The sequence below is a fragment of the Grosmannia clavigera genome (genome assembly GCF_000143105.1).
Source record: "Grosmannia clavigera kw1407 unplaced genomic scaffold GCSC_167, whole genome shotgun sequence".
NCBI lineage: Eukaryota > Fungi > Ascomycota > Sordariomycetes > Ophiostomatales > Ophiostomataceae > Leptographium > Leptographium clavigerum.
In genome coordinates, this window is record NW_014040772.1 from 1,655,995 (window position 1) to 1,679,870 (window position 23,876).

At 60.9% G+C, this 23,876-nt stretch overlaps 9 protein-coding genes across 9 annotated transcripts; 5 read left to right on the forward strand and 4 right to left on the reverse strand.

The window, feature by feature from the left end:
- Positions 1 to 84: 84 nt before the first annotated feature.
- Positions 85 to 1,104, forward strand: CMQ_6071 (proteasome regulatory particle subunit; the record flags this gene model as incomplete). Its single annotated transcript, XM_014315136.1, has 6 exons — positions 85 to 121; positions 187 to 212; positions 266 to 394; positions 451 to 553; positions 654 to 667; positions 715 to 1,104. The coding sequence occupies 6 exons, from the start codon at positions 85 to 87 to the stop codon at positions 1,102 to 1,104; spliced, it is 699 nt and encodes a 232-aa protein (XP_014170611.1).
- Positions 1,105 to 1,154: 50 nt separating this feature from the next.
- Positions 1,155 to 4,171, reverse strand: CMQ_6095 (m protein repeat protein; the record flags this gene model as incomplete). Its single annotated transcript, XM_014315160.1, has 4 exons — positions 1,155 to 1,255; positions 1,390 to 2,452; positions 2,517 to 3,943; positions 4,012 to 4,171. 4 exons carry the CDS (start codon positions 4,169 to 4,171, stop codon positions 1,155 to 1,157), a joined length of 2,751 nt encoding a protein of 916 aa, XP_014170635.1.
- A 1,160-nt stretch (positions 4,172 to 5,331) lies between these two features.
- Positions 5,332 to 6,637, forward strand: CMQ_6152 (alkaline dihydroceramidase; the record flags this gene model as incomplete). Its single annotated transcript, XM_014315217.1, has 6 exons — positions 5,332 to 5,415; positions 5,495 to 5,681; positions 5,750 to 5,889; positions 5,942 to 6,122; positions 6,181 to 6,327; positions 6,483 to 6,637. The coding sequence occupies 6 exons, from the start codon at positions 5,332 to 5,334 to the stop codon at positions 6,635 to 6,637; spliced, it is 894 nt and encodes a 297-aa protein (XP_014170692.1).
- Positions 6,638 to 7,002: 365 nt separating this feature from the next.
- CMQ_6465 (prefoldin subunit) lies at positions 7,003 to 7,510 on the forward strand (the record flags this gene model as incomplete). The annotated part of the gene is made up of 3 exons (XM_014315530.1): positions 7,003 to 7,032; positions 7,113 to 7,279; positions 7,336 to 7,510. 3 exons carry the CDS (start codon positions 7,003 to 7,005, stop codon positions 7,508 to 7,510), a joined length of 372 nt encoding a protein of 123 aa, XP_014171005.1.
- A 1,157-nt stretch (positions 7,511 to 8,667) lies between these two features.
- CMQ_6050 (uncharacterized protein) lies at positions 8,668 to 10,526 on the forward strand (the record flags this gene model as incomplete). The annotated part of the gene is made up of 2 exons (XM_014315115.1): positions 8,668 to 10,221; positions 10,290 to 10,526. The coding sequence occupies 2 exons, from the start codon at positions 8,668 to 8,670 to the stop codon at positions 10,524 to 10,526; spliced, it is 1,791 nt and encodes a 596-aa protein (XP_014170590.1).
- A 338-nt stretch (positions 10,527 to 10,864) lies between these two features.
- Positions 10,865 to 11,932, reverse strand: CMQ_6023 (mitochondrial carrier protein; the record flags this gene model as incomplete). Its single annotated transcript, XM_014315088.1, has 1 exon — positions 10,865 to 11,932. The coding sequence occupies one exon, from the start codon at positions 11,930 to 11,932 to the stop codon at positions 10,865 to 10,867; it is 1,068 nt and encodes a 355-aa protein (XP_014170563.1).
- Positions 11,933 to 12,228: 296 nt separating this feature from the next.
- Positions 12,229 to 13,671, reverse strand: CMQ_5963 (dor1-like family protein; the record flags this gene model as incomplete). The annotated part of the gene is made up of 1 exon (XM_014315028.1): positions 12,229 to 13,671. One exon carries the CDS (start codon positions 13,669 to 13,671, stop codon positions 12,229 to 12,231), a length of 1,443 nt encoding a protein of 480 aa, XP_014170503.1.
- A 619-nt stretch (positions 13,672 to 14,290) lies between these two features.
- On the forward strand, positions 14,291 to 15,433 carry CMQ_6375 (duf887 domain containing protein; the record flags this gene model as incomplete). Its single annotated transcript, XM_014315440.1, has 2 exons — positions 14,291 to 14,824; positions 14,882 to 15,433. 2 exons carry the CDS (start codon positions 14,291 to 14,293, stop codon positions 15,431 to 15,433), a joined length of 1,086 nt encoding a protein of 361 aa, XP_014170915.1.
- Positions 15,434 to 15,988: 555 nt separating this feature from the next.
- On the reverse strand, positions 15,989 to 22,772 carry CMQ_5961 (cytoskeleton assembly control protein; the record flags this gene model as incomplete). The annotated part of the gene is made up of 8 exons (XM_014315026.1): positions 15,989 to 16,014; positions 16,062 to 16,368; positions 16,582 to 17,927; positions 17,989 to 18,046; positions 18,103 to 19,632; positions 19,710 to 19,938; positions 19,992 to 20,187; positions 21,113 to 22,772. The coding sequence occupies 8 exons, from the start codon at positions 22,770 to 22,772 to the stop codon at positions 15,989 to 15,991; spliced, it is 5,352 nt and encodes a 1,783-aa protein (XP_014170501.1).
- Between the last annotated feature and the right edge of the window lie 1,104 nt (positions 22,773 to 23,876).

The following is a 23,876-nucleotide window of genomic DNA, read 5'->3' on the forward strand; positions in this document are numbered from 1 at the left end:
ACAAACTGCGGCATTCATTCTAGTTTCTGATACCTGCTGGCTGAAGAAGGCCATACCGAAGCATGGACACTCAGAGCGAAAAGTATGCGCTTCATGCGGCATGCCGCGAAGGCAAAGGCGAGTGCACTCGATGAATGACTTGACCAAATGGAACGACCGACCGGGGCTGACCACATCTGAATCTAGTGACGGTTGTCGAGTCGCTTTTGCATGTGAGTCCTGTTGTGTCTTTCTCGCGGGGAGACGTATTTTGCTGACTCTCCAGGCCGACCCGAAGCTGGCCCAACGCAAGGACGACGACGGCCGGCTGCCGATCCACTGGGCAGCATCGTCAAACCAGCTGGAGATTGCCCGCATGTTGGTGCAGATCAAAGGCTTTGACCCGGATGTCCAGGTTTGTCTGCCTTATTCGGTGTCTGTGCATACAGGCAGACGGCTGACCCGGTCCAGGACGACAGCGGGTGGACGCCGTTGATGATTGCGGCGAGCGTCAAGGATTCGGAGCCGCTCGTGGAGCTGCTGCTCAGCCGGGGGGCGAGCGTGGATGAGAAGAGTGAGTAGGGAGAGAGGAAGGAGGAAGGAGAGACGAGAAGGAAAGACGAGAAAGAGAGAGGAAAGAGGAAAAGAGGAAAGAGATTGCTAACAGGATGCAGACAATAGTGGACAGGTAGGCTCGCACTCTCCATGGAACGTCGTCCCTCCTAACGCTCGCAGACGGTCCTTCACTTTGTCGCCTCCAAGGGCAAGCTCGAGCTGGCCCGCCTGCTGCTCGGCCGCTCGCCGCCGGCATCGGCTCGCGTACGTGACCGTCGCGGCCAGTACGCGCTGCACCGAGCGGCTGCCGTCGGCTCGGCGCCCATGGTGAATCTGCTGCTGCAGCACCGCAGCCCGCTCAACGCAACAGACAGCGCCGGCCAGACGGCACTGCACCACGCCATCGCTGAGGGCCATGGCGACACGGCCGTGGCGCTGCTCAAAGCCGGTGCCGAGACTGACAAGAAGGATGCCGACGGCGCCCTGGCCATGGACCTGGCGCCCGACAAGGAGGTCCGCAAGTACATCCTCCGCCTGGCCGAGCAGGAGGGCATCGACATCAGCCTATAGGCAGCTTGGTGCACGACCAGATCACATGTAATACCCGATCAAGACTGCTCCTATAAAATACACTGGGGCGTTTCTGCTCCTCCCTGGCGCCTTCCCGATCCGGCGCCGTTGCTGTCCGTCCCTGCCTGCTTGAGTTCCTGCCTCTGCTGTCCTGGTATTCCGACTTTCGATCTCTTTAGCCTCACTTTTATCATCTACATCGTCCTCTTCTTCCTTTCTCTTCCTCTTTACATCCATCCGCCTCCTCCATCCCCCCCGCCCCCCCCCCCCCCCCCCCCCCCCTACCTTTGATCGACCGCTCCACCAGGTCCCGGTACATGGCCTTGACATCCTGCACGTCTGCCTGCAGCTCCTCGACCAGCTCGCTCTTCTCGCCGAGCAGCTCCAGCGTGGTCTCGTAGCGCTCCTGCATCGCGCTGACGTCCTTTTCGAGCGTGGCCACCCGATCGGCTGCCGCTCGGCCGGCTTCGGCGTCCTTGAGCAGCGCCAGCACCTCGGCGCGCGCCTCGTTGCGCTGGCTCGAGATGCGTGCCAGCTCCTCGCGCGCGGCCACCTTTTCGCTTTCGAGCCGTCGGATGGCCGCACTCATCCGCTCCACCAGCTGCACCGACGGGCCTGCCGCCACCGTCGACACCGACACCAGGTCCGTCTGCTGTGGTGTGCCGCCGCTGCCACCGCCACCACCACCACCGCTGCCTCCCATCATGTGCAGCTGCGGTGATGCTGATCGATCCGGCTCATCCACCGCGTCTTCGGGCCCGATTGCCGTCGGCGACATGGCCATGGGCGACATCACTGACATCACTGACATCACTGACGACAGCGGCGGCTGTCCCGACGGCCGCCGCAGCGAGAACCGCTCGGCTGCGTCGCCGTGGCTCGACGGCGTCGACGTCTTGCGAAGCTTGTTCGGAAGGCCCTGCAACCCCAGAAAGTCGGAGCTCCATGTCCGCGTCGGCATTCCGGGCGTCACTCCACCGCCTCCCTGCACCAGCGGCGACTCGGGCCGGCTGTTGCTGCTGCTGCGACCCGGCAGGTCGTCAAGCCAGGTGCGTCGAAGATCTGTCGGTCCTCGACCTCGCCCCTGCTCTCGCTCGCGCTCGCGCTCTTGCTCTTGTTCTTGCTCCTGTTCGAGCTCCTGCTCCAGCTGCTGCTCCTGTCTTTTGCGTGCCTGCACCCTCTGGCTATCCAGCTCGGCCCGGGCCTGCTGTAAAGCTGCCTCTGCTTCTTCCGCCCGTCTGTTCAGAGCCGCAATCCGCGTCTCATGTGCGCCGACCGCTTCTTCTGCTCGCGGCAGTTTCGACTGCACATCTTCGAGCTCCTCCTCCAGACGTTTGGCACGCAGCGCCTGTCTGTCAGCGAATCCAGTTCAGAGTCGAGAAATGCAATCGACACCGACACCAGCCACTTACCGCTTCTCGTGCCTTCTTCCGCATCTCCGACTCCCGCTGCTGTGCCTCGTCACGCTCGGTTTCCAGCCCAGATACTCGCGACAGCAGCGTCGCCTCGATGCCCTGCCAATTCTCGCTCGCAATCGCATACTGGCTCTGTAGAGTCTCCACCTGCCGCAGCAGCTTCGCCTGCGAGTCGCCCTGCGCGCCCGACGATGCCTCTTCGGCCCGCGCCCGTGTCGCCTCCAGCTTTCCCTCCATCACCTGCACCTCCGCCATCGCCTCGACCTCAGCAATGCGCGCCCGCTCCTCAGCTCGCTCTGCCTTCTCGCGCCACTCTTCAACCTGCGCTTTCGCCCGATCGGCAGTCAGCGACTTTTCCAGCCTCAGCGTCGCTACCTGCTCCTCGAGCTCCTTTATCTGCTTGCGTGCCGCCTCCAGAGCCTCGTCTTGCACCTTGGCGGCTGCCTTGTCAGCCCGCTCGATGGCTTCCTCCAGCTGCAACCGCAGAGCTGCCACCGTGCCCTCTCGTGCTGTCAGCCCGGCCCTTGCCTCTGCCAGGTCCGTCTGTGCCTGTGCCAGTTGTCGCCGGCCGTCCTCCTGCATCTTCTCCAATTCTGTCACCCGTCGTGCTTTGGGTCGTAGCGTCTGTAGCTCCGCCTCGGCCTTGGTTCGTGCTGCCCGCAGCTCGCCCGCCGCCTTCTCGTCTTCGGCCATCTTCGTCCGCAGCTTCTTTAGCAGTGCCCGGTGCTTCTGCTCTGTAACTCCCAGATTCTTGCCCTCCTCCATCAGCGCCGCGATCTGCTGGTCCTTCTCCGCCACCTTCTTCTCCAAGCTGCCCGGTGTTGCTGCCTGTCCGGCCTTTTTGGCCGCCTCTGCCGCCTCGCGCGACATGTATTGCAGCTTCGCCTGCAGCGCATCTATCTTTTCCGTAAACTGGTGTGTTTCTTCCTGGTGCTCTTGCTGTTCCTTCAAGAGTGCCTCCTGGAGCGTCTTGGCGAGTTGCGCGCTATCCTCATCCGTGATACTGCCAGGTTCCAAGGTACCTTCTGCTGGCACTGGTGACGTCGTACTGGTTGCGATCTCCAATTCTGCCGCTGGTGCTAGTGCTGCCGTGTCCGTTTGGGTGATCTCTGTAGCACCACTTGCCTCCGTCCCGTCCCCGTTGCTCTCATTTTGGGTATCCATTGTCGAGGGTGGGCTCCTCGCGCTGTCTGTAGATAAGCGTGTGGTTTCAACCGGCTCCTTATCCTTGGAGACCGGTCGAGCGCCGTCGAGAGACGTTCGGCTGGCAATGTCGACGCTTTGCCGCGGGCTGTTGGCTGCTGTAGACGAAGGTGCTGGCGACTGTCCGCGGGAACTGCCCGCATTTTTGGCGGCCACTGCTCGGGCCAGGCGCTCCTGAAGCCGTTCGTTGACCCGACTAGACGAGCCGGACCGTACAGAGGCTGCAGGGAACACGTGTCAGCGCAAAGCCGGGGGACAACGGGGACGGAAGCTGTGAGAGTCGGCATACTGGAGCTCTGCTTGGCCGGCGACTGGGGTGCGCCCGGTGACTTTGGCTGCTTGGACATTTCGTCTGCCTCGGCAAGCATGGTGTCGAGACGGGCCTCGACGCCGGCGACGGCCTGCGAGAGCAGAGAGCCCCATCGCGTGCCCTTGCCTCCGGAAGCCATCACGGCCGATGGCTGCTCGTCCTTCCGGTCGCTCTTTTCCCTTCAGGGCCACAGCCCCGCAGAGGCGTCAGAAGAAGACTGCAGCAGGCACGGGCATCCGCATCCGCATCCGCACTCGAATCCGCCTGCGTTGTAACGTGGAGCGGTCGTGGTCGTGGTCGGCCAGCTCGTCTTGCTCTTTGATGGTTACGGTCGCTGATATTCGCTTTCTCTGCGCTCTCTGGACTCTCGGCTTCCTCTATTTTCTCTTGCTGCGTGTATCATTCAGTCTGGGCGTCGGCTTCGGCCGCTTTTGTGGAGTTTGTTGTCGCGGGCTGTCCGTCTGCTGTTCGGTGGCTGGTCCCAGACTCGGCTACGTTTGGTCGTCACGAGTGGATGACGAGTCCCTGGTCCAATCCGTCAGGCTACGTTGGCGTCTTTTGCAGGATCGTCGCGCTACTCGTATACTCCGTACGCCGTGAGCATATAGTGGGGTACCAGCTCTAGCACAGTAAGCTCCCGCACGGCCTGGCGCAACCCACACTGTGCACCCTGAAGCAGGGGACTAGCGCACATTACGAGTGCAAGTGCATCACTGGAGGCACACCTGTAGTATAACGTATTTTGTGCACTGCAGAAAGCCTCAATTGTCCACTAGCTAACAAACCTTGTTGCCAGAACTGCCAACGTAGCGTGGCGGCCGGATATGTCGGAGGAACTTGCGACGGTACGCGCAGGGCCGCAAGTACGAGTAGTGTCCCCGTGGTCGTTGGCAGGCTGACTGTTCCTGAATGACAATATGATCTCATTCTTTTCCTGCGAGTCATTAATTTAATTCTGCTTTCTTGGGCTGTTCACCTCGTTCTTGGAGCCACCTGCTGCTATTCTTAGTCTTGATACGTGGACGAACTGTTTCGTTACCCACGCGTATACAGTACGTCACGCCTTCCCAAATCTCTTTCACGACAGCTCTCCTCTGATTGGACCGCTTGACCTCGGCATCTTTATTGGGGGAATTGTCTCCATGATGCTTTCCCTTATTACGGCGGCGAGACGGTGTCTCGCTGGAATGTGTCCCAGCATTGACTCGTACTGTTTGGACTGGACCGGAAGCTGCCTCGTCTGTCCTCGTTCAGCAACTGATAACTGGATCAGACTGCAGACCGCACGCCCGTTTCGTCATGTCGTGGTTCCAGCTACCCTACCGTGAGGCTCGTGATGGCTTCTGGGGCGAGCAGACGTCCACGCTCAACTGGTGTGAAGAGGTATGAACCTCTCTGCTTTCTGCTTTCTGCTGCGGCCATTGGCTTCTCCTCCGCGCTGCTGACACCACGGCACGCCCAGGACTACAACATCACCCACTACTGTGCCGAGCTCGTCAACACCCTGACCAACCTTACCTTTATCTGGCTTGGGGTCAGCGGCATCCGCGACTGCATGCGCTTCTCACACCCGAGCATCTTCTTCGTCGCCTTTGCTGGATACATCATTGTTGGCATGGGGTCCATGGCCTTTCACGCCACTCTTAAATGTCTGTTCCAGCCGATCCGGGCCACCCCTGCTCTCCACCCCCTTTGCCATGCTGACACGTGATGGCAGACTCCATGCAGCTTGCCGACGAGCTGCCAATGATCTATGCGACGTGCATCATAGGGTATGCGACGTTCTCGTTTGGCAAGAGCCGCGCCCTCCAGACGGTCGTGGGCCTGTCTCTGTTCAGCCTGGCCCTCTTCATCACGGTTCGTGCTGGTGCTGCTTTGTTTGCGACCTGTCGGACTAACCAGGACACAGGTCGTCTACTACATCACCAAGGATCCCGTATTTCACGAGGTGTCGTATGGCGTGCTCACGGCAGCCATCGTGTTCCGTGCCATGTTCATCATGAAATACCAGCTGCACCCGGCCTTGGAGCTTCGCAGCACAGATCGGGCAGCGGCCATCATGTCGCAGATGTGGAAGATGTGCTTCACCGGTCAGTTTTCCCCAGCGACCGGCTCTTGCTTGTTGTCTCGCATGCTCACCATCTCAAGGCATCGGGATGTTCCTTCTCGGCTTCCTGATCTGGAACCTCGACAATGTGTACTGCAGCCACCTTCTGTCGTGGCGGCAGATCCTGCTTCTGCCATGGTCTCTTGTCCTCGAGGGCCACGGCTGGTGGCATCTCTTTACCGGGCTAGGTAGGTACACCAGGGCGCCATTTTTTTGTGGTGCACAGCTGACATCGTACAAGGTGGTACGTTTATGCCGATTGGGCCGAAGAGCCGACCAGACAGCAGATCGAATTTTGTGTTTCCCCTTCTCCCCGCCCGTGATTTCTTGCTAACAGTAGCAGCGTACTACTTTATTGCTTGGCGTATCTGGTTGCACCGATGTCTTGAAGGTAAAGAAGACGAGTACATGCTGCAATGGCCGTCACCGTATACGTCGGTGCCGCGTGTGGTCCCGATTTATGAAGGGGACAACGGCAAGGACCGAAAGATCCTCTGATTATGGTGCAGCATGACTCCCTGAGAGTAGAGCGTGGTCGACGTAGCCGGCCAACGAACCCCAACGACGTACATCGCCAGCAGACTGCCAGCAGATTGAAGAGCGAACATTACAACAAAGCATACACAGCCCGCCCAGGGCACCATTACAATAGAGACTAGACGTTAGAGATACCTTTTTTCTGTCTTCAGTGTTGCATACATCAACAGTGCGAATAGCATATCATGCAACTATACACTGTATTAGTAGCAATCTCCCGTTGGAATTTTAGCATGGGCTTCCAAAGCGTTCTGTCCATCCCACCTTTTCGTTGACAGCACCATCTCGCCGCTTCGGGTGCTATCGTGCAAAATCACAGTCGCACAATGTCGCTGTCAAACGAGGCGCTGCAGAAGGTAAGCAAGCGGTCGTGCGAGCAGGGCGCACGTGTTCATGTCCATGTCCATGCCGTCTGGCTAACGGACCGGGTCGACAGCTGGTGAGGGAGATCGAGACGCAGGCGATTCAGGCGCAGCAGCAGATCACAGTGGCGCGGTCACAGGTAGCCAGCAAGCAGCGAGAGATGCGGCTGGCCCAGCTGACACGAAGCGAGCTGGCGGCACTGCCGACCGACACGGCAGTATACGAGGGCGTGGGCAAGATGTGGGTTTCTCTTTCTGTCCAATGTTTGCGTCTGCCTCTCTTGCTAACGCGTGCAGGTTCGTGGCCGAGCCGGTGACGGAGCTGAGCGCGAAGCTGGACAAGCAGATCAAGGGCCTCGAGGGCGACGTCGAGGGCCTGGGCAAGCGGCTACACTACCTCGAGACGACGGCCAAGAACAGCCAGGAACACATCAGCCAGATGCTCCGTCGCGGCGGCGGTGAGGCGGCATAGCTGTTGCGGAGCCTGGAGCAGTGCTCTTGTACTTTACGCGCCGCGACAGCGATAATACTACACAAATCGATCTGGACAACCGCGCGTCAACATGCTGGACGAAGAGCCAAGATAAAAAATGGTCGATCCAACTAGACATGGGCCGATGGGGTGCGGTTGAAACATCGCAGCAGCAGGTGGCCCTGTTTGACGGCCCTGTCAGATGACAGCTGAAACGAGAGAGGGTGGATGAGAAGAACAAGCAGACACTACGGAGCACGCGAGCTGAGCACGAGCTGAGCACACGGGAGACAATGTACAGAGGCTTCTGCAACGGAACATGGAACGTGACCCTTCAGCCTTACGGACTATGGAGTAGTGACTCGAGTGATCGTGCCGTATGAAAGAGCCCGGAGACGCAAAAAGGCAAGAGAGGCAAGAACAAGACGGAGACGACAGAAGGAGCGGTCGCTCAGCCACCCCCTCCAGTGTGGCTCCCCCCTGTCACTACTTCCCTTAGCAGGCTTATGCCTCCCCACTTAGGTTGCAGCAACACAAGTGACGACGGGTCAACGACAGCCAATCCTGCTACCCGCCCACACACCATGTGTCCTTGCTTTTTCGCAGTTGCTGGCCGTTTCCCCCGTGTCCTTTTCTTTCTGGCCAGGCCACCTGTGAGGAAAAAATGAAGAAGCGGACCGTCGGGACACAGAAAGGGCCAGAGCTCGTCTGTTAGGTGGGTACGGGCAGCTGAAACGTGCAAGCAGTATGTTGGGCCCGTAGCTGGTTGTATTTGCGTATCGCGCCTGCCGAGTGCTGTGCTGTACGAGTGCTCCGTACTGCTGCGCCTTCCCTGTGGTTCTTCCCTACCGCTGCCAGGGCTCCTTCCACACGAGGACAGACGAATAAATAGCAGTTGGGCCCCGGATCCTGTACACCCCGCTCTCCCAGCCTTCTTTCCTCTTCCCCTCCATCCGTCAGCAAGTATACAAATAGCGCCAGTAGACGCTTTCCCCGTCCTTCTTGTTCCTGTCTTATACACAAACGCTACACCGCTCGCAACCGTGTTCAAGTAGACAGCACCTACATTCACTGCACACACGCAAGGTTACGGTGTGGTTCCTCTACCATCGGCATCTTGCTCTTTCGTTTGAGCGACACATCCGGTCGCCGGCAACATGAGCTACTACAGCAGCGACGACGACATTGACGTCCGCGTCCGTCGTCGGCGGGACTCTTCGTCGCCTGGTCCCCGGCGCCCGCTCCGCGGCTATTATGCGACCGGGCCGGTAGCCAATTTTGTGCCGGAACGCACAGTTGAGCGCACGGTGGCGGTGCGCGAGCGTTCTCGTGAGCGGCGGTCCAGTCCGCCGCCGACTGTGATTGTCAACAACATCACGAATCGTTCGCACGACGATGACGACTTTTCTGACGCGGGCACGGGCGTCCGTGGCGGGGCCATGGTGCGGCGGCCACACTCGCGTGCCCCGTCTAGTGACTACATGACGCGCGAGGAGTACGAGTTGGAAAAGGCGCGGCGCGAGCTGCAGGACCTCAAGATCCGGCAAGCACGCGCGCAAGAGGAGCTCGAGCTGCACGTCCGACGCAACGATCGAGAGGAGTGGGAGCTAGAGCGTGCACGTCGGGAGATTGCGGCGTATCATGCGGAGGAGGAAGAGCGTGCGCGGCGGCTGCGCGGACAGGAAGAGATGGAGACGGCGCGGGCTCTGCATGAGCTGGAGGAGATCAAGCGACGCGAAGAGCGCGAGCGGATCGAGAAGGAGCGCGAGCGGATCGACAAGCTGCGGGAGAAGGATTACCACAGCCAGGCGGAGCTGGACCGGGCGAAGCGCGAGCTGGATGAGATCAAGAGCCGTGAGGATCGCGAGCAGGCCTTGAAGGAGCGTGAGCGGTTGGAGAAGCTACGGGAGAAGGAGTACCGCAACCAAACAGATCTGGAGCGAGCCAAGCGCGAGCTAGACGAGATCAAGAGCCGCGAGGAGCGGGAGCGGGCAGATAAGGAGCGGGAGCGGATCGAGAAGCTGCGGGAGAAGGAATACCGCAACCAGACGGAGATGGAGCGGGCCAAGCGAGAGCTGGACGAGATCAAGCGGCGTGAGGAGCACGAACGGTCAGAGAAGCTGCGGGAAAGCCAGTACCGCAACCAGACAGAGCTGGAGCGGGCGAAACGCGAGCTGGACGAGATCAAGCGGCGCGAGGAACGCGACATGGAGGAGAAGCGGCTGAAGAAGGAGCTGGAGCTTCGGGCGCTGGAGAAGCAGAAGCGTGAGATGGAGGAGCAGGCAGAGCGCGAGCGGCTGGAGAACGAGACGATTGCGCGGTACAAGGCCAGAGAGGCGGAGCGCAAGGCCAAGGAAGAGCGCGAGCGGGCAGAGAAGGAGAAGGAGTACCAGCGGCGACTGCGCGAAGATCTGGCGCGATCGGGACTGGACGAGAAGGAGATCCAAGCGATCCTGGAGAAGAAGAAAATCAAGCGCGAGAAGGAAGAGAAGCACGAGAAACACGAGAAGCAGGAGAAAGAGAAGCACAAGGAGGTGGTCGAGGTGGAGACACGCATCTCGACACGGCCACCGATGCCGATGCCGATGCCTATGACGATGTCGATGCCAATGCAGCCACCAATGCAGGCGCCGACATATACGCGGATGGCCCGGCGGCACCTGTCGATCGAGACGCTCAACTACTATCACGTGGACTACGACTTCGACCAGGTAAGCGGCGAGGAAGGGAAGATGAGCAAAACGAGCAGCGACGTGTGCAGACATGCTGACAATGGCAGGATCCGAACTACATTCTCATCAAGCGCTGGGTGCCAGAGAACGAGCGGGAGGATTGGTGGCAGCACACGAAGACGATCCGGGAGAACCGCCGGGTGGTGCTGAAGATCGAGGACGAACGCCATCACCGCCACCATCTGGAGCCGGAGTACGAGTGGGTGCGCAAGAAGGAGCGGCGCCACAGCCGCAGCCGTAGCAAGTCACCGGGCCTGCTGATGTACCTGGCAGGGGCGAAATAGGCGAGAGACTGAATTGGTTGGGATAGGATTACGTTTTGTTTGGATGTTGACGACCGTGCAGAGAAGACGATTGCCGGTCTCCAGTCAGTTTGTCAGGCAATGAAAGAGGCGTTATCGGAAGAATGTACAGGAGGAACTCCCATGAGATGATTACGATAGTATGAAGAAGAGTCTTTTTATGCCCAGAATGTAGTAGAGAGCGCCAAACACCAGACTCCAAGATATGGATGACTAAGCAAAAGACAGATGGAAGTCCTCTATAACCACGTGACAAGAAGCCGACCGTCATCACGATACGATACACTTTCCGACGAAGCCACCCCGGCTGTTGAAGCCCCTCAAGACCAGCGCCGGTCGGCGCGACGAATAAGCTCCTCATAGACAGTCCAGGCCAGGGCGGAGCTCATAGCCTTGCGGCTCATGCGCAGGGCGAGGCCGTCCCACATGGAACGGGCGCCTTCCTCGGCGAGCATGCGGCGGGCGGTCTGCAGCATATTGCGGTAGCGTGCGGGCTGCAGCTGGATGCGGGTCTTGACGGCGTCGAACGGGTTAGACACGACAGAGCAGGTAGCAGCGGCGATGACGGCGGAGGAGAAGTTGATGCCGGCAGCAGCGGAGAGGGAGACGTGGGAGGCCGAGGTCGATGCAGACGGCCCAGCAGCAGCCCAGCGGTTGAGCCGGCGCTTGACCTGCTCGTAGAGCAAGACGTAGAGGCCGGCATAAGGAGCGTCGCGCAGGGCAGTGGCACCGAAGCCGACAAAGAAGCCGCGCAGGCCGTCGGCACGGGCAATGTCAGAGGCGGCTGCAGCGAGCGAGCGATAGGCGTATAGGCTGCTCTCGTAGCGGACCTTGATGATGGTGAGCGGCATGAGAACGAAGCCGGCGGCAGCACGGGCAACGGCGCCGGTGAGCAGGTTGCCGGTGTTGGAGAGGCGAACGAGAGAAGAGGAAGAGGGAGTGGGTGAAGAAGGAGAAGAGGGAGATGAAGGAGATGACAAAGACGAAGCCCTCCCAGACAGGACTGGAATGGTGGCGGCACTCGACCGGATCGCATTCAGGCCGGCAAAATAGAGAGCCGAGCCAAATCCGGTGCGCAGAGCCGAGGGCACGGTACCGCGATAGAGGCTGGCGACAAAGCTGCGCGGCTGGCCTCTGGCCTCTGGCTGGGACGAGGCATCCCGCAGCTCGGCCAGCACGCGGCGCAGGCTGTGGTGGCCGGCCTGCTGGACGCGAGTCTTGAGCAAGTCGATGGGCTGCAGCAGCACGGCCGAGAGGACACCGGAGCCGAGGCCGGCCAGAAGGTGCGAGGCTGTGATGTGAGCGGAGAGGCAAGGCAGAGAGAGAGACGAGAGACGAGAGACCCTCAACCTACTGGTCTTTGCGCCCTTGCGCGAGCCATCGGCCATGGTGACGTCGGCTCGGTGTGGAGACGAGGTGAGGTGAGAGTCGGCCGCGGTGCGAAAACGCTCGAGCTCGGCCAGGAACGGACAGCCGCGTCGACTAGGACAGACGCAGGCACGGATGCGACGGTGCCGAGCAGGCCATGGCGGGGAGGACAGCGACACGAACGACGGAGGAAAAAAAGGAGGAAACACGGAAACGGAAAATCCCTGCAGAGGCCTGACTGATGTGTGTACATATTTTGCGCTCGCGATTTGCTTAGTCATCCACACTAGTTCACTACGCCCTTCCCTTCAGGCTTTCATCTTTTCTTGCCGTCGCCGACGATGGACTCGAGCCGGCCGGCGAGCTGGCGGTGGCGGCGCACGATCTCAACCCACTCGTCCTCGGCGCTGTGGCCGACGTCCAGTGTGGCCAAAAAGAGGCCAAAGTCAGCGCCGAGGCGGCCGAGGCTGCCGGCACAATAGAGCACCTGAGTCAGCAGGCTGTCGCGGGCAGCCTGATCGCGCACCGTGGGCAGGTAGCGGCGCAGCGTGGCGAGCAGCAGGTCGACGAGGTGGAGGGGAAAGCCGGCGAGCGCAGGCGGCAACGGCTCGAGAGGGTCGTGTGGGTGTAGGGGTGTGTCTGTGTCATTTTCTTTCTCGGACTCGTTCATGTCGCCTGTCTGGCCTATGCCATCGATCTCGGCGTCGGGAAAGATGCTCCGGAACATGGACACGATGGCGAAGCTCTGCTCGCGGAAGATCTCGACGTAGCGTTTGAGGTAGCGTTCGGTCTGCTGGCCGCCAGACCAGGCGCGGGAGCCGGTCGAGGAGGCGAGGGGGGGTGACGATGCGGCCAGACGAGCGCGTTCCTGGTCAGCGAGCTCGCGGAGTGGTGCCAAGGCGTCGAGCATGCTGGTCAGCGTAGCGAGGCGACAGACGAGGAAGACGGCGCCGAGGGTGCGTTCCTGTGCGGGAGTGGACGTGGTAGTCGTTGCCGCGATGGTCGTGTTTGTGGTCATGGTCGAAGCGGTCGCTTCGAGGTCGGGCAGGACGCGGCGCAGCCAGCTGACAGTGCGCAGCGACGCGGCCAGCTTGAGACCGGGGGCCTGAAGCGAGAGCACGAGGCTGGCGGCGGCGGCGCGCATGGCCTCATCGGCAGCGGCGGCGACAGACTGAACGAGGGCCGAGTGGGGGTAGAGAGCATGCAGACGGCGAATATGGCCGTTGAGGTCGAGAGCGGCAGCATAGTTGTAGTGGGCGGCAGCGCCGGCTGACGAGGCCGTGGTGGTCGTCAGCGAAGACGGTGCAGCGGTCGAGCCGGTGGCCGCGGCCAGGAGCGGCGGCAGGTCGAGCACGTCGAGGAGCCGCTCGGCGTTGCGGGCGAGCAAGAGGGCCTGGCGTCGTCGGCCGTTGGTCTCGCCGGTTCGATACGATGCAAAGCGCAAAGAGGCGCCGTCCAGCAGCGGCAGAGCCGCACGCAGCTCGGCCGTGTGAGCGGCCAGCGTCGGCAGGCCGCCACAAAAGGCTGCGTGGTGTCGCTCCGACGCCAGCACCGGCTCGCACGACCGCCGTGCCAGCGCCTGCAGCGACAGCAGCAGCGACTGCGACGCCTGGGCCAGAGCCGGCGGCTCGTCTGCGCGCAGAGACGCCAGCGGCCGCGCTGCTAGGCTGCCTAGATAGGCCAGGGCGTCCGGGTCGGGCGGCGAGACAATGCCCGGCGAGGGCGACGGCACCAGGAGGTCGTAGAGCAGGTCGGCCATGGCTTCCGGACGTCCTCGTCGCGCGTGTCCGAACAAGACACGATGGCGTCACGCAGTACAGGCCTTCGTTTGGACTACGTGTTTATTACATAAGGCAGTTGACACAACACGTGCCGCTGTCAGACACGTGCGAGCTTGCAACGCGTGACCCACCCCACAACCAACACGATAAGATAAGCGCCCAGGCCGCCGTTCCCAACAAAACGACGGCCAGCTGCATGGGGCTGTGACTAGACTGTTTTGTGTTGGTCCTCCGCCTCCTTCTCCGACTGTGAAGAGAGGAGAAGGTGCTCTCGACACGACCACGTTCCCTGCTGGCAACAGACACCTTGCCTTTCTGCCTGGCCACGCACCCTGTGGGCCACCTCCCTCTTTCTCTTTCCCCCTCTCTCTCCTCTCTCCTTTTTCTTTCCCTCTTCCTCTCGGCCTACCACCGTTTCCCCGTTTCCCTGCCTTTGTCCCGGTGGAATCCCTCTTTCGGGTGCTGTCCGAGCTCTGTCTGGCCGGGTTAGTCAGCTCTGGACGTCTTTGTCACCAGTACCATTTTACAACCACAACCACATTCTCAACCAGCACGACCATCCACATTCACAACCACATTCACAACCACAACCACACCATGATCGACCCCTTTCCCTTCCCGCCCAACCCGGCGCTCGGCGAAGCTGTCCGGCCGCTGGCCGCCCGCCTCGGCCTTCACTCGTTTCCCATGCACGTTCACGAGCTTCTCATGGCCACGCTCTTCTACACCTTTGTCCAGCTGGTCGTCTCGCCCGTGCTCTCGCGCGCCCTGATGCCTCACATCTACAACGCCAGCATGAGCCGGCTCCGTCGGGCCAACTGGGATGCCCACGTGGTCTCGCTCGTCCAGAGCGTGCTGATCTGCATCCTCGCCCTCTGGTCCATCGCCGTCGACGACGAGCGTCGCGCCATGAGCGGCGAGCCGACCACCGATCCCGCCACTGCCCTGCCGCTCGCTGCTGGCTGGCGTGGTCGCGTCTACGGCTATTCGGGCGGCGCGAGCCTCGTCCAGTCCATGGCCGCCGGCTACTTTCTCTGGGACCTCGCCCTCACCCTCGTCTACTTTGACATCTTCGGCTTCGGCATGCTTGCCCACGCCGTCAGCGCCCTGGCCGTCTACTCCCTCGGCTTCGTGAGTCCTTGTCTGCTTCCGGCCTGACCTCCTGTCCGCTTGCTAATCCCTGAGCAGCGCCCCTTTCTCAACTACTACGCCCCCAATTTCATTCTCTACGAGCTCTCCACTCCCTTCCTCAACGCCCACTGGTTCTTCGACAAGCTCGACATGACCGGCTCCCGTGCCCAGCTGTACAACGGCGTCGCCCTCATCGTCACCTTCTTCGGCTGCCGCCTCGTCTACGGCAACTACATGTCCACCTGGGTCTACTCTGACATGTGGCACGCCATGTGGGATGGCCCCGGCGAGTTCGCCATTGCCGGCAGCAGCCCCGATCCCATCCCCGCCTGGCTCATTGTCGTCTACGTCGCCAGCAACCTGACGCTCAACTCGCTCAACATCGTCTGGTTCTTCAAGATGATCGCCGCCGTCCGCAAGCGCTTCGTCCCGTCCGCCCACAAGGACGCCGCCGACGACAAGTCCGCCAAGACCGACGACAAGTCCACCACCGACGATTCCACCGCCGCTATAGCCTCCGCCCTGGACGACGCCAGCCCTGTCGCCCGCCTGCGCGCCGTCGGCGAGAGGCTGATGATGGTCGAGGACGACTTCACCGAGATACCGTAACCCCGCCAACTCGGATCGGCTCGGCTCGGATCTAATACGATCATTTACGCCCTACACATGTACTGCTGGGCAGGTAGGCAAGCAAGCAGGCAAACATGCAAGCAGGCAAGCAGACTTTGGCGTGATTCTCTGTACGAGTACTATTTTATTAGAAATTTATCCTTTGGGGGAGACGTTTGGCTCGGGCGGGTTGGAGGACAACCAGGTTTCATTTTCGTTTTCTTCGCTTGCTTTTCCTTATTGGGTCTCGTATTGGCGCTCCTTGTCATCAGAAAGCGCGCTGGGGCCAGCCAAGGGAAACGAATGCTTATTATATATACGGGAAAGCTCTATCTGTCCACTTAAAGAGAAACGAGACGCGTGACAAACGAGCAAGAAAGTAAAGGCAAAAGAGAGAGAGGGATGACGGAAGAGGCCGGAGAGCATGCACACAGCATCCTCTGCCGCTCTTCGGTGGCGCACGTTTGCGATTAAGGCCCTTTCCCGCCGGAGAGAACGGAACACACACATCTTTGACCACATCGGGGCTGTTCATGTAGCTGCCCTGGCGTCTATTTAAAAGCCAAACGGATTGTCGGGCGCTGCACAATTAGCCTTGGACCAGGAAGAGACGGCCGGATACACTTACTGGCTGCTGACAGGTTTGCCCGTCGTCCGGTCGCTTGCGGCATCAGCTTGGAGCCCTCGGTGACGCCGAAGCGAACCGGTGGTGCTGGGCCGGTCTGCTGCGGCATCAGTGGCGCCGGAGCTTGCACAGGAACCGCTGGCGGTGTCATGCCGTAGTTGCCAAAACCCTGTGTGAAGTGGCCTGTCGGCTGCGGCTGCAGAGCCTGTTGCTGCTGTTGTTGCTGCTGCTGGAAGCCCGTAGGCTGCATCATCATCGGCTGTGATGCAAACTGGCCCTGCATGCCCGTCATCATCGGCATCATGCCTGTCTGTTGGGGCATCATGCCCGTCTGCTGAGCCATCATGGCCTGCATCTGCTGCTGTTGTTGTTGTTGTTGTTGCTGTTGCTGCTGCTGCTGCTGCTGCTGTTGCTGTTGCTGTTGCTGTTGCTGTTGCTGTTGCTGTTGCTGTTGCTGTTGGGCAAACTGCTGCTGCATCCGTGCCTGAGTAATGTCGTTGAGGCTCTGGCCCAGTGGTGCCACCTGGCCGGCCACGAGACCGGTCATCTGTGGCTGCAGTGGCGGCGGTCCAAACACGCTCGGCTGGGCCGACAGAGGAGCCGACAACGGTCGCGACGGCGGTGGAGGCGGCGGCAACAGTCCGACTTGGCTCTGGCCGTACTGCGGCGCCATCGGCCGGGCCCGGGCATATGCGCCGGTCTGCTGCATCTGCAGGTTGTTGACCGTCATGCCTGTCGGCTGCTGCTGCTGCTGCAGTCCGTTCATCGTCATGCCCGTCGGCTGCTGTTGCAGTCCGTTGACCCCCATCATTCCCTGCTGCTGCAGCGAGGTGAAGAAGCCCGGCGTCGCTCCTGGCATCGACATCGGCGGTGGCGACGTCACGGCTGGCGCCATCACCGGCTGCGACACCATCACCGGCATCGGAGCCGCCGTCGGCATCGGGTTGAGCTTCTCTGCAGGAAGCGGCTGAGTCAGCAGCGACAGCTCCTGCAGCGATCCTGTGAGGGCCGGCATCACCGGTGGTGCCGGAGGTGGAACTGGTGCTGGTGCCGGTGCCGGCGCTGCTGCCACCGGAGGAGCTGCCGGAGCTGTCGGAGCTGCTGCTGCTGCTGCTGCTGCTGCCGGCTGACCTGTCTCGGCCTGTCGCGACGGCTTCACGTCCCATGCATCGTCATCGAAGCCGCCACCACCTTGTGGCGGCGACGACACGCTGCCGTTGCTCTCGCCGCCCGGCTTTTGCGAAAAGGCCCCCACGTCCACCACGTCGCTCGTCTGCGTCGTCGGTGCCGGCCGTCCGCGCCGCGTGTTGTTGCGCAGTGCTCCACCCGGACCGGAAAACAGGCCGCCTGCATCGGCGTCGCCCTCGCCGGCCGTCTTCTTCGTCCGGCCGTATTTGAGGTCCAGACACCGCATCACCTTGATGATGTCGCCCTCCCGCAGTCCCAATGTTCGCAGCACGGTCGCGTCAATGTCCGACAGCACGCTCTCGTCCATGTTGTCCTTGACAAACGCCTGGCTGTAGCGCTCACACAGCCCCACGGCCACTTCGCACGACAGGAAGAACTGGAACCAGTCGTAGTCCGGCTTCCGCGGCTCGATCGACGCGCCTACCTTGCCCCCCGCGTCCCGCTGCTGCTGCGTCTTACGTTTCAGACTCGACAACGGCTTGTCCTCGTCCAGCGACACGCCCGTCATCCGCTCCACGTACTCGAGGTCCTCCAGCGACATCTTGGCCACCGGCACCGCAATCTTGACCCCGTTCATCTTGTGCAGGCTGATCTTGCTGTCCTTGAGCCCGAGGAACTGCGCCTCCACGCTAAAAGACTTGGTCCTATCGGTCCATGTGCGCACCTTGGTCGCATCGGGTTCTGTTGGTCGCCTCGTCAGTATATGCCAGAGGACCTAATCACGGCGAGAACAGCAACTCACTTGTCTTCGTCCCGGAACTGCCGCCGTTCGCCCGGCCACCCTCGTGCTTAGCCGATCGCTGTTCCCGTTAGCCTCGCTTCCTCTCTCGTCGCTAAACACAGCTGCTGTCCTTACCGGCACCTTCCGCGCCAGATTCAGGGGCAGAGCATCCTCGGGAGAGTGTCCTACCTCGGATCCGCGGCGCGACGACTCTGCCTCGTCCTTGACCGCCAGCCGCACCGCTGCCCGCGTCATGCGCTCCTCCTCCGCCCGGTTATGCGCCACCGTGCCCCTGGACGTGATCGATGCCCCGGCCCCGTCTTTGGCCTTCACCTTGGGCGATACCGGCCGCGGCGTGTAGTTCGGCGAGTAGTCTGGCGACTCCGGCCGTCCAATGTACGACGGCACCGGTGGCAGCACCGTAGCCGCCGACGCTACCGGTCCCGTCACCTCCACGTAGCTGCTCGGCACCACGCCCTCCTTGCCGTTCTTCACCCGCCGCACCTGCGTCCACTCCTCGCTGCGGGTGTCGTCCAGCACCGTCACCTCGTCGCCAGCCGCCACCGTCACCTCGTCGTCACCCTGCGCCATGAAATCGTACAGGATCACGCCCTTCTTCAGCGTGTAGCCCGTGCCGGCCATGATCACCTCGCGCAGACCCTCGGCCCGCGACGCTCCGGCCAGCTCGCCCAGCGCGGCCACAATCTCCTCTGCGGTGTCCTTAGCGCCCGCGTGGAGGTCCAGGCTCTTGCTAGGCCGCACCAGCTCCATAAACACGTGCTTGCCCTCCCGTGAGTAGTGCGTCATCCGCTCTGCCGACCACTCCTGTGACGGCCCGTCCTGAGCCTTCTCCGGCGCGATCAGGATCTTGCCCGTCTTCAGGTTGATTCCCAACGTCGTCGGCATCTTCTTACGCTTGCCCATGACCGACACCATCTCCGAGATGTTATACAGGTGGAAGGCCCCCGGACTCAGCACATTTTCCCGCTCCGGCGACATCTCGTGGCCGCCCTGGTGTCTGTTGGCGTGTCTCCTGCTCTCATCGTGGCCTAGGCCCATCGTGCTGCTCCGCTGCGGCAGTGGTGGTGACAGTTCTCCGTCGTCCTCTGCGAACCGTGCACGCTGCTGCTGCTGTCGCTGTCGCTGTTGCTGTTGCTGCTGCTGCGATGGTGGCTGCTGCGGCCGTGGACGCGTCGGCAGCGGTGGCGACTGAATGCTTTCGTCATCGTCATCGTCGGGAAAGTGTTGTTGGCGCGTCGGCGTGCTAACCGCCGCCTGACTGGCTGGGGCCGACCGCCCGGCCAGCACACCGGCCAGGGCTGCAGCAGGCCCAGGTCCGGTCGGGCTGCGCGGTGGGAGGCGAGGACTGGGCTCGGCCGGTTCGACAGCAGCAGCAGCAGCCTGTCGCGTGGAAAGCGATGGCGGTGCCGGCTCTTCGTCTGCCGCTTCGTGCGCGGCCGACGACGACGCCGGAACACCGCCGGCATCGCTCTGGTCGATGTAGTTGACGGGCACAAAGCCATACTCGCCCTCATAGCCGGCAAGGATCCAGTCAGGGTCTGTCGCGTCGTAGATGGCGAGACGCGCGTCCTCGGGAAACGACAGCTCCTCGTCCGTCTGCCGCGTGTAGTCGTAAAGTGCACGAGCTTGACCAGTCGGTTCGGCCTAGATACCTCTGGGTTAGCACGTCCACATCGTCCACATCGTCCACGTCGTCCAAGGTAACGACAGCTCTCTCTCACCTCCTCAATGTAGTTGGTCGGCACTAGACCCTCAGGTTCCTCATCGTCATCGCCAGTAGCCTTCTTCTTGGCTTTCCACCAGCCGTCATCGCCGTCCTTGCTGAGGACATAGAGCAGGTTGCCCTCGCCGATGGCGAGCTCGCCCTCCGACTGGGGAACGTAGTCGTATACGGCCTTGTAGACTCCGACAAAGACCATGATAGCGGTGTGGGTGATTAGATGGTTGCGTCTGTGTGTGTGAGAGGGTTGTCAAAGCCTTACGAGGACGCAGGCGCACAAGACCGGCGGAACCGGTCGACAGGGGCAAGCAGGCTGCGGCGGCAATCAGCGGGTGCTCGGATGGCGCAGGGCGTCATGCTAGAGGGAGCGGAAAAGTTGAAGCAGTTCTCGTCGTCTCCTGCCGTTCTGCGGCCGGGGAGGTCCGGGAAGAGACGGGACTTTGGACCGAGGCCTGGGGGCTGTTTCAAACCGATGACGGCTGCATTGATCTTGTGTCAGCGGCGAGCCCGGAGCAAAAATAGCAGAAAGGGGGGCAGCCGGAAGATGGCCTGCCCAGACAGATGGAAATTCACGCACGCACCCGACACGAGCCTAGATGGGATTAGGAGAGCTGGAGAGCCTCCTGTCTGGCAGAGCCGGAACGAAGGCACGAAGCCGACAAGCGAGAGCCGATCAGAAACAGGGAGAAACAGCAGGAGATGAGCAGAATAGCAATGATGGATAAGGAGAGGGATAAAAATGCATCGGCAGATGTGCGTGCGCAACGCCGTCGACGGAAGCAGGGTGAGGACTCGATCGAGGTCGACGTGGTGATTGCGATGGGGCCGGATTTGCCAGGAGAGTCTGGGAATGGCGGGAGGAGAAAGAAAAGCTTGTGGTGGTGCTGCCTGCGCTGGAGACTGGCCGTCTGTCCCGTGGCAGGGAGCACACTATACTCGTACGCGAAAAGTGGGCCTCGTGTATGTGGAACCCCTCCCCGCTAGTCATGTGTGGAGCTAAGCTTATGCACGTGATATGGACTTGTCTAGGCGTTGGCATAAGTACCTCCGTACATACTCCGTACTCTCGAGATCTCATTCATGCGTCAGCCGTACCCTACGTATCGTAAGTCTGTCTAATCTACGCACGGTTCATTACAGCGTGTATGCAAACCCCCAATAAACAAGTCCTCTAGCCTTCTCGTAACTGTAGTCGTCCGCTCTTCGCTCATGCACGAGCCCGTGCTGCCTTTGACTTGCGTAATGGCAGATCCTCCTTCACCAGACTCTTGCTCTCCATTTCTTTGGGTTCCTTCTTCCCCGTCTCCTTCTTCTCCTTCTCCTCCTCCTTCTCTTCCTTCTCCTTCTTCTCATTTTTTCCCTCCTCCGTACTCCCCATCCCTTCCTGCAGCTCTTCCGACCCACCCTCCTCCTTCACTGCCGCTTCCTTCAACTCCGTAAACGTATGCTGACTGCCGTGCACGCCCAGCGGTGTCTCGATGCGCACCTTCTGGCCCGCCGGCACCATCTCGTGCTGCAGGTCCCAGCCCAGCCGGCGACACAGCTCCGCCACCACGACGTCGCAGTCGCCCAGCAGGTCGATGTCGAAGTTGATGTGGTGTACCGGCGTGCGCGAAATGTAGATCTGCGGCACGTGCGGCGGCATGAACGGCACCACCTCCGATACGGGTGCCACCTTGAGCGACGTGCCGATCACGACGACCAGGTCCGCTCGGTCGCGGTCGTGCTCCGTCAGCCGCTGTGAGAACTCGTCCGGCAGTGGTTCGCCAAAGAACGTAATGTCCGGCTTCATCACCCCGACGTCGCCGTCCTGGCCCAAATCGTCGTCGTTGTCCGAGCTGCCGTCGCTGCTGCTGCGTCCCCGTCGATTCAGCCGCCGCATCTTTGACCGCCCTGCTCGTCCTCCGCGCGGACGTCCTCGCGGCCGTGGCCCATCTACTGCCGCTGCTGCTGCTGCCGACACCCTTGCACTGTCGACGCTCTCGCTTCTGCTCAGGGACCCGTTGCTGCCACCGCCGCCACCACCACCGCCGCCGGCCTTCCGCTTCCGGCTGTTGCCCGCTGTCGCAGACTGGAACCGGGCCGCGCACTCGGGACAGTGCGGGATGTCGCCAGCCTTGATGGTCGGAAAGATGGACTCGCCATCGACGCGGTAGCCGCAGGCGACACACGATGCCGTGGCAAAGGAGCCGTGGCACTGCACCAGCTTGTCGGGCCGGATGCCGGCCTTGGCCTCCAGGTTGTCAATGTTTTGCGAGTAGTTCGTCAGCAGCTTCTCCCTCTGCTGCAGCATGGCGATGAAGGCGTGTGTGGGCGTGAAGCGGTCGGTGGCTGGCAAAATGTCACGTGCCACCGAGTAGAAGATGGACGGGTCCTCGCGGAAGACGTTGATGTCAAAGACCTCTTGCGGATCGCTCAGGCCCAGATGTTCCAGGCGTGAGTACAGCCCGGTGTCCTTGGAGCGAAAGTCGGGAATGCCCAGCGACGTACTGATGCCGGCACCCGTCAGCACGATGATGTTCTGGCTCTTCTGCAGCAGCTGCACCGCGTCATCGACCGAGTTGTAGCGCTGCAGTTTGGCGCGCTTCAGCAGCTCGCGGCTCAGCGCCAGGCTCAGCAGCCCAAAGTACGACTCGTCCGGCTCGCCCTCGAGGAAGGCTGGTGGCCGCACGCCAAACGCGGTCAGCAGCCTCTTGGCCGAGATCACGCCCGCGTCCACCGTGCGCCGACAGAACTCCTCGGGCCCAATCGCGCGCAGTTCCTGACGATAGCGCACCGCCTCTTCGGGCGTGCAAATCTCGGGGTCGCTGCCCAGGGCGCTGTCGGCCAGCCCGCCCTCTTCGATCAGGTCGTCAAGCACGTCCTCGAAGAGTGACTCTGTCTCCCACGAGTCACCCAGGTCGTTGACGCGCTCCTCCAGCTCCGTCAGGTTGCTATGCGTGTTGTCACCGTCCTGGCTGCCCGCCCCGCTGCTGTCGCTCTCCTGTTGCCGCTTGGACTTCTTGCTGCCTCCGCCACGGCTACCCGCCTTCGCGCGGGTCGGTGGGACACGGGCATCAGGCATGAGGGGCGTGTTGGCGGTATGAATGGGCCGGGGAACGGGGATCCACGAGACCGAGAACAGGAATCGATGGAAGAACGATGAAAATCTGGGTCGGACTTTTTTAGTCCTTTTTTGTTGTGCTGGGGTATGATAGGAGAGGAAAGGCTGCGGTGGGTAAATCGGTTGAGATAGTGATAGTTCTCTTAAGAGCGTGATCCCAATTATGAATCGCGATGGTGACGGCGGACCGAGAGAAATGGAGCAAACCCAGGCCAGGAATTACACAAGCCCTAGAACCAAGTAATACACTCTTGACAGATGGCCAGACAGGGTGTGGTTTTCTTCGTTCAGATCCAACTAAAAGCAAAGGCTCCAAAATGGAAATAAAAGGAGAATCGAGAATACAAACACGTCCCCCAAATCAGCTCATTGATGACGAGAGTCGTGACGAGATTGGAAGAATTACTAGACACGACCCAGGCTATCCAGACGCAACTAGAGCCAAAAGGTGGCGACAGAATACGTTGCCAAGAGCCGACCAGATCCCAGTAAAACCGGGCCGGGACAATTAACAAAAAAGGCAAGCAGGGCAAGGTAGAAACAGGAATGGGACAGAGTCGCGTAAGAGAAAGGCAGAGACGACCGAGCCCTGTGGCGAGGGAGAGAATTAAAATTAATTATGGACTGCAAGAGAGAGAGATATGAGATATGCGAACGGGGAGAAAGGCCGAAAAGAGACCAAACCGACTTGCAAAACACGTGCTGCCGGTTGTGAAGAGCAAGACTGCTAAGACCACCATTGCGAAGATGGAAAGCCAATGCGTGGCAAACAGACTAGCTTGGACGCCAGCCGAGCGCATGGATGGATGCTCCTCGGCTCGTCTGCACTACCACCAAACAAGCGATTCAGGCGACCCAGAATGGCGTGGCCAACAGGCAAGAGCGTTTCGCATCTGTATGGTCGTCTCTTACTTCCTATTGGCTATGCTGGATTGATCTCATAACTTGTACTCCTTATCCTATGTACGGAATCTACGAGTATGTATGGATATGCCTCTAGTTTGTACTTGTGTTGGTTTTTGTTCCGTGCCTCCACATCGGCTCGCCCAGCGACAACTGTCCTTC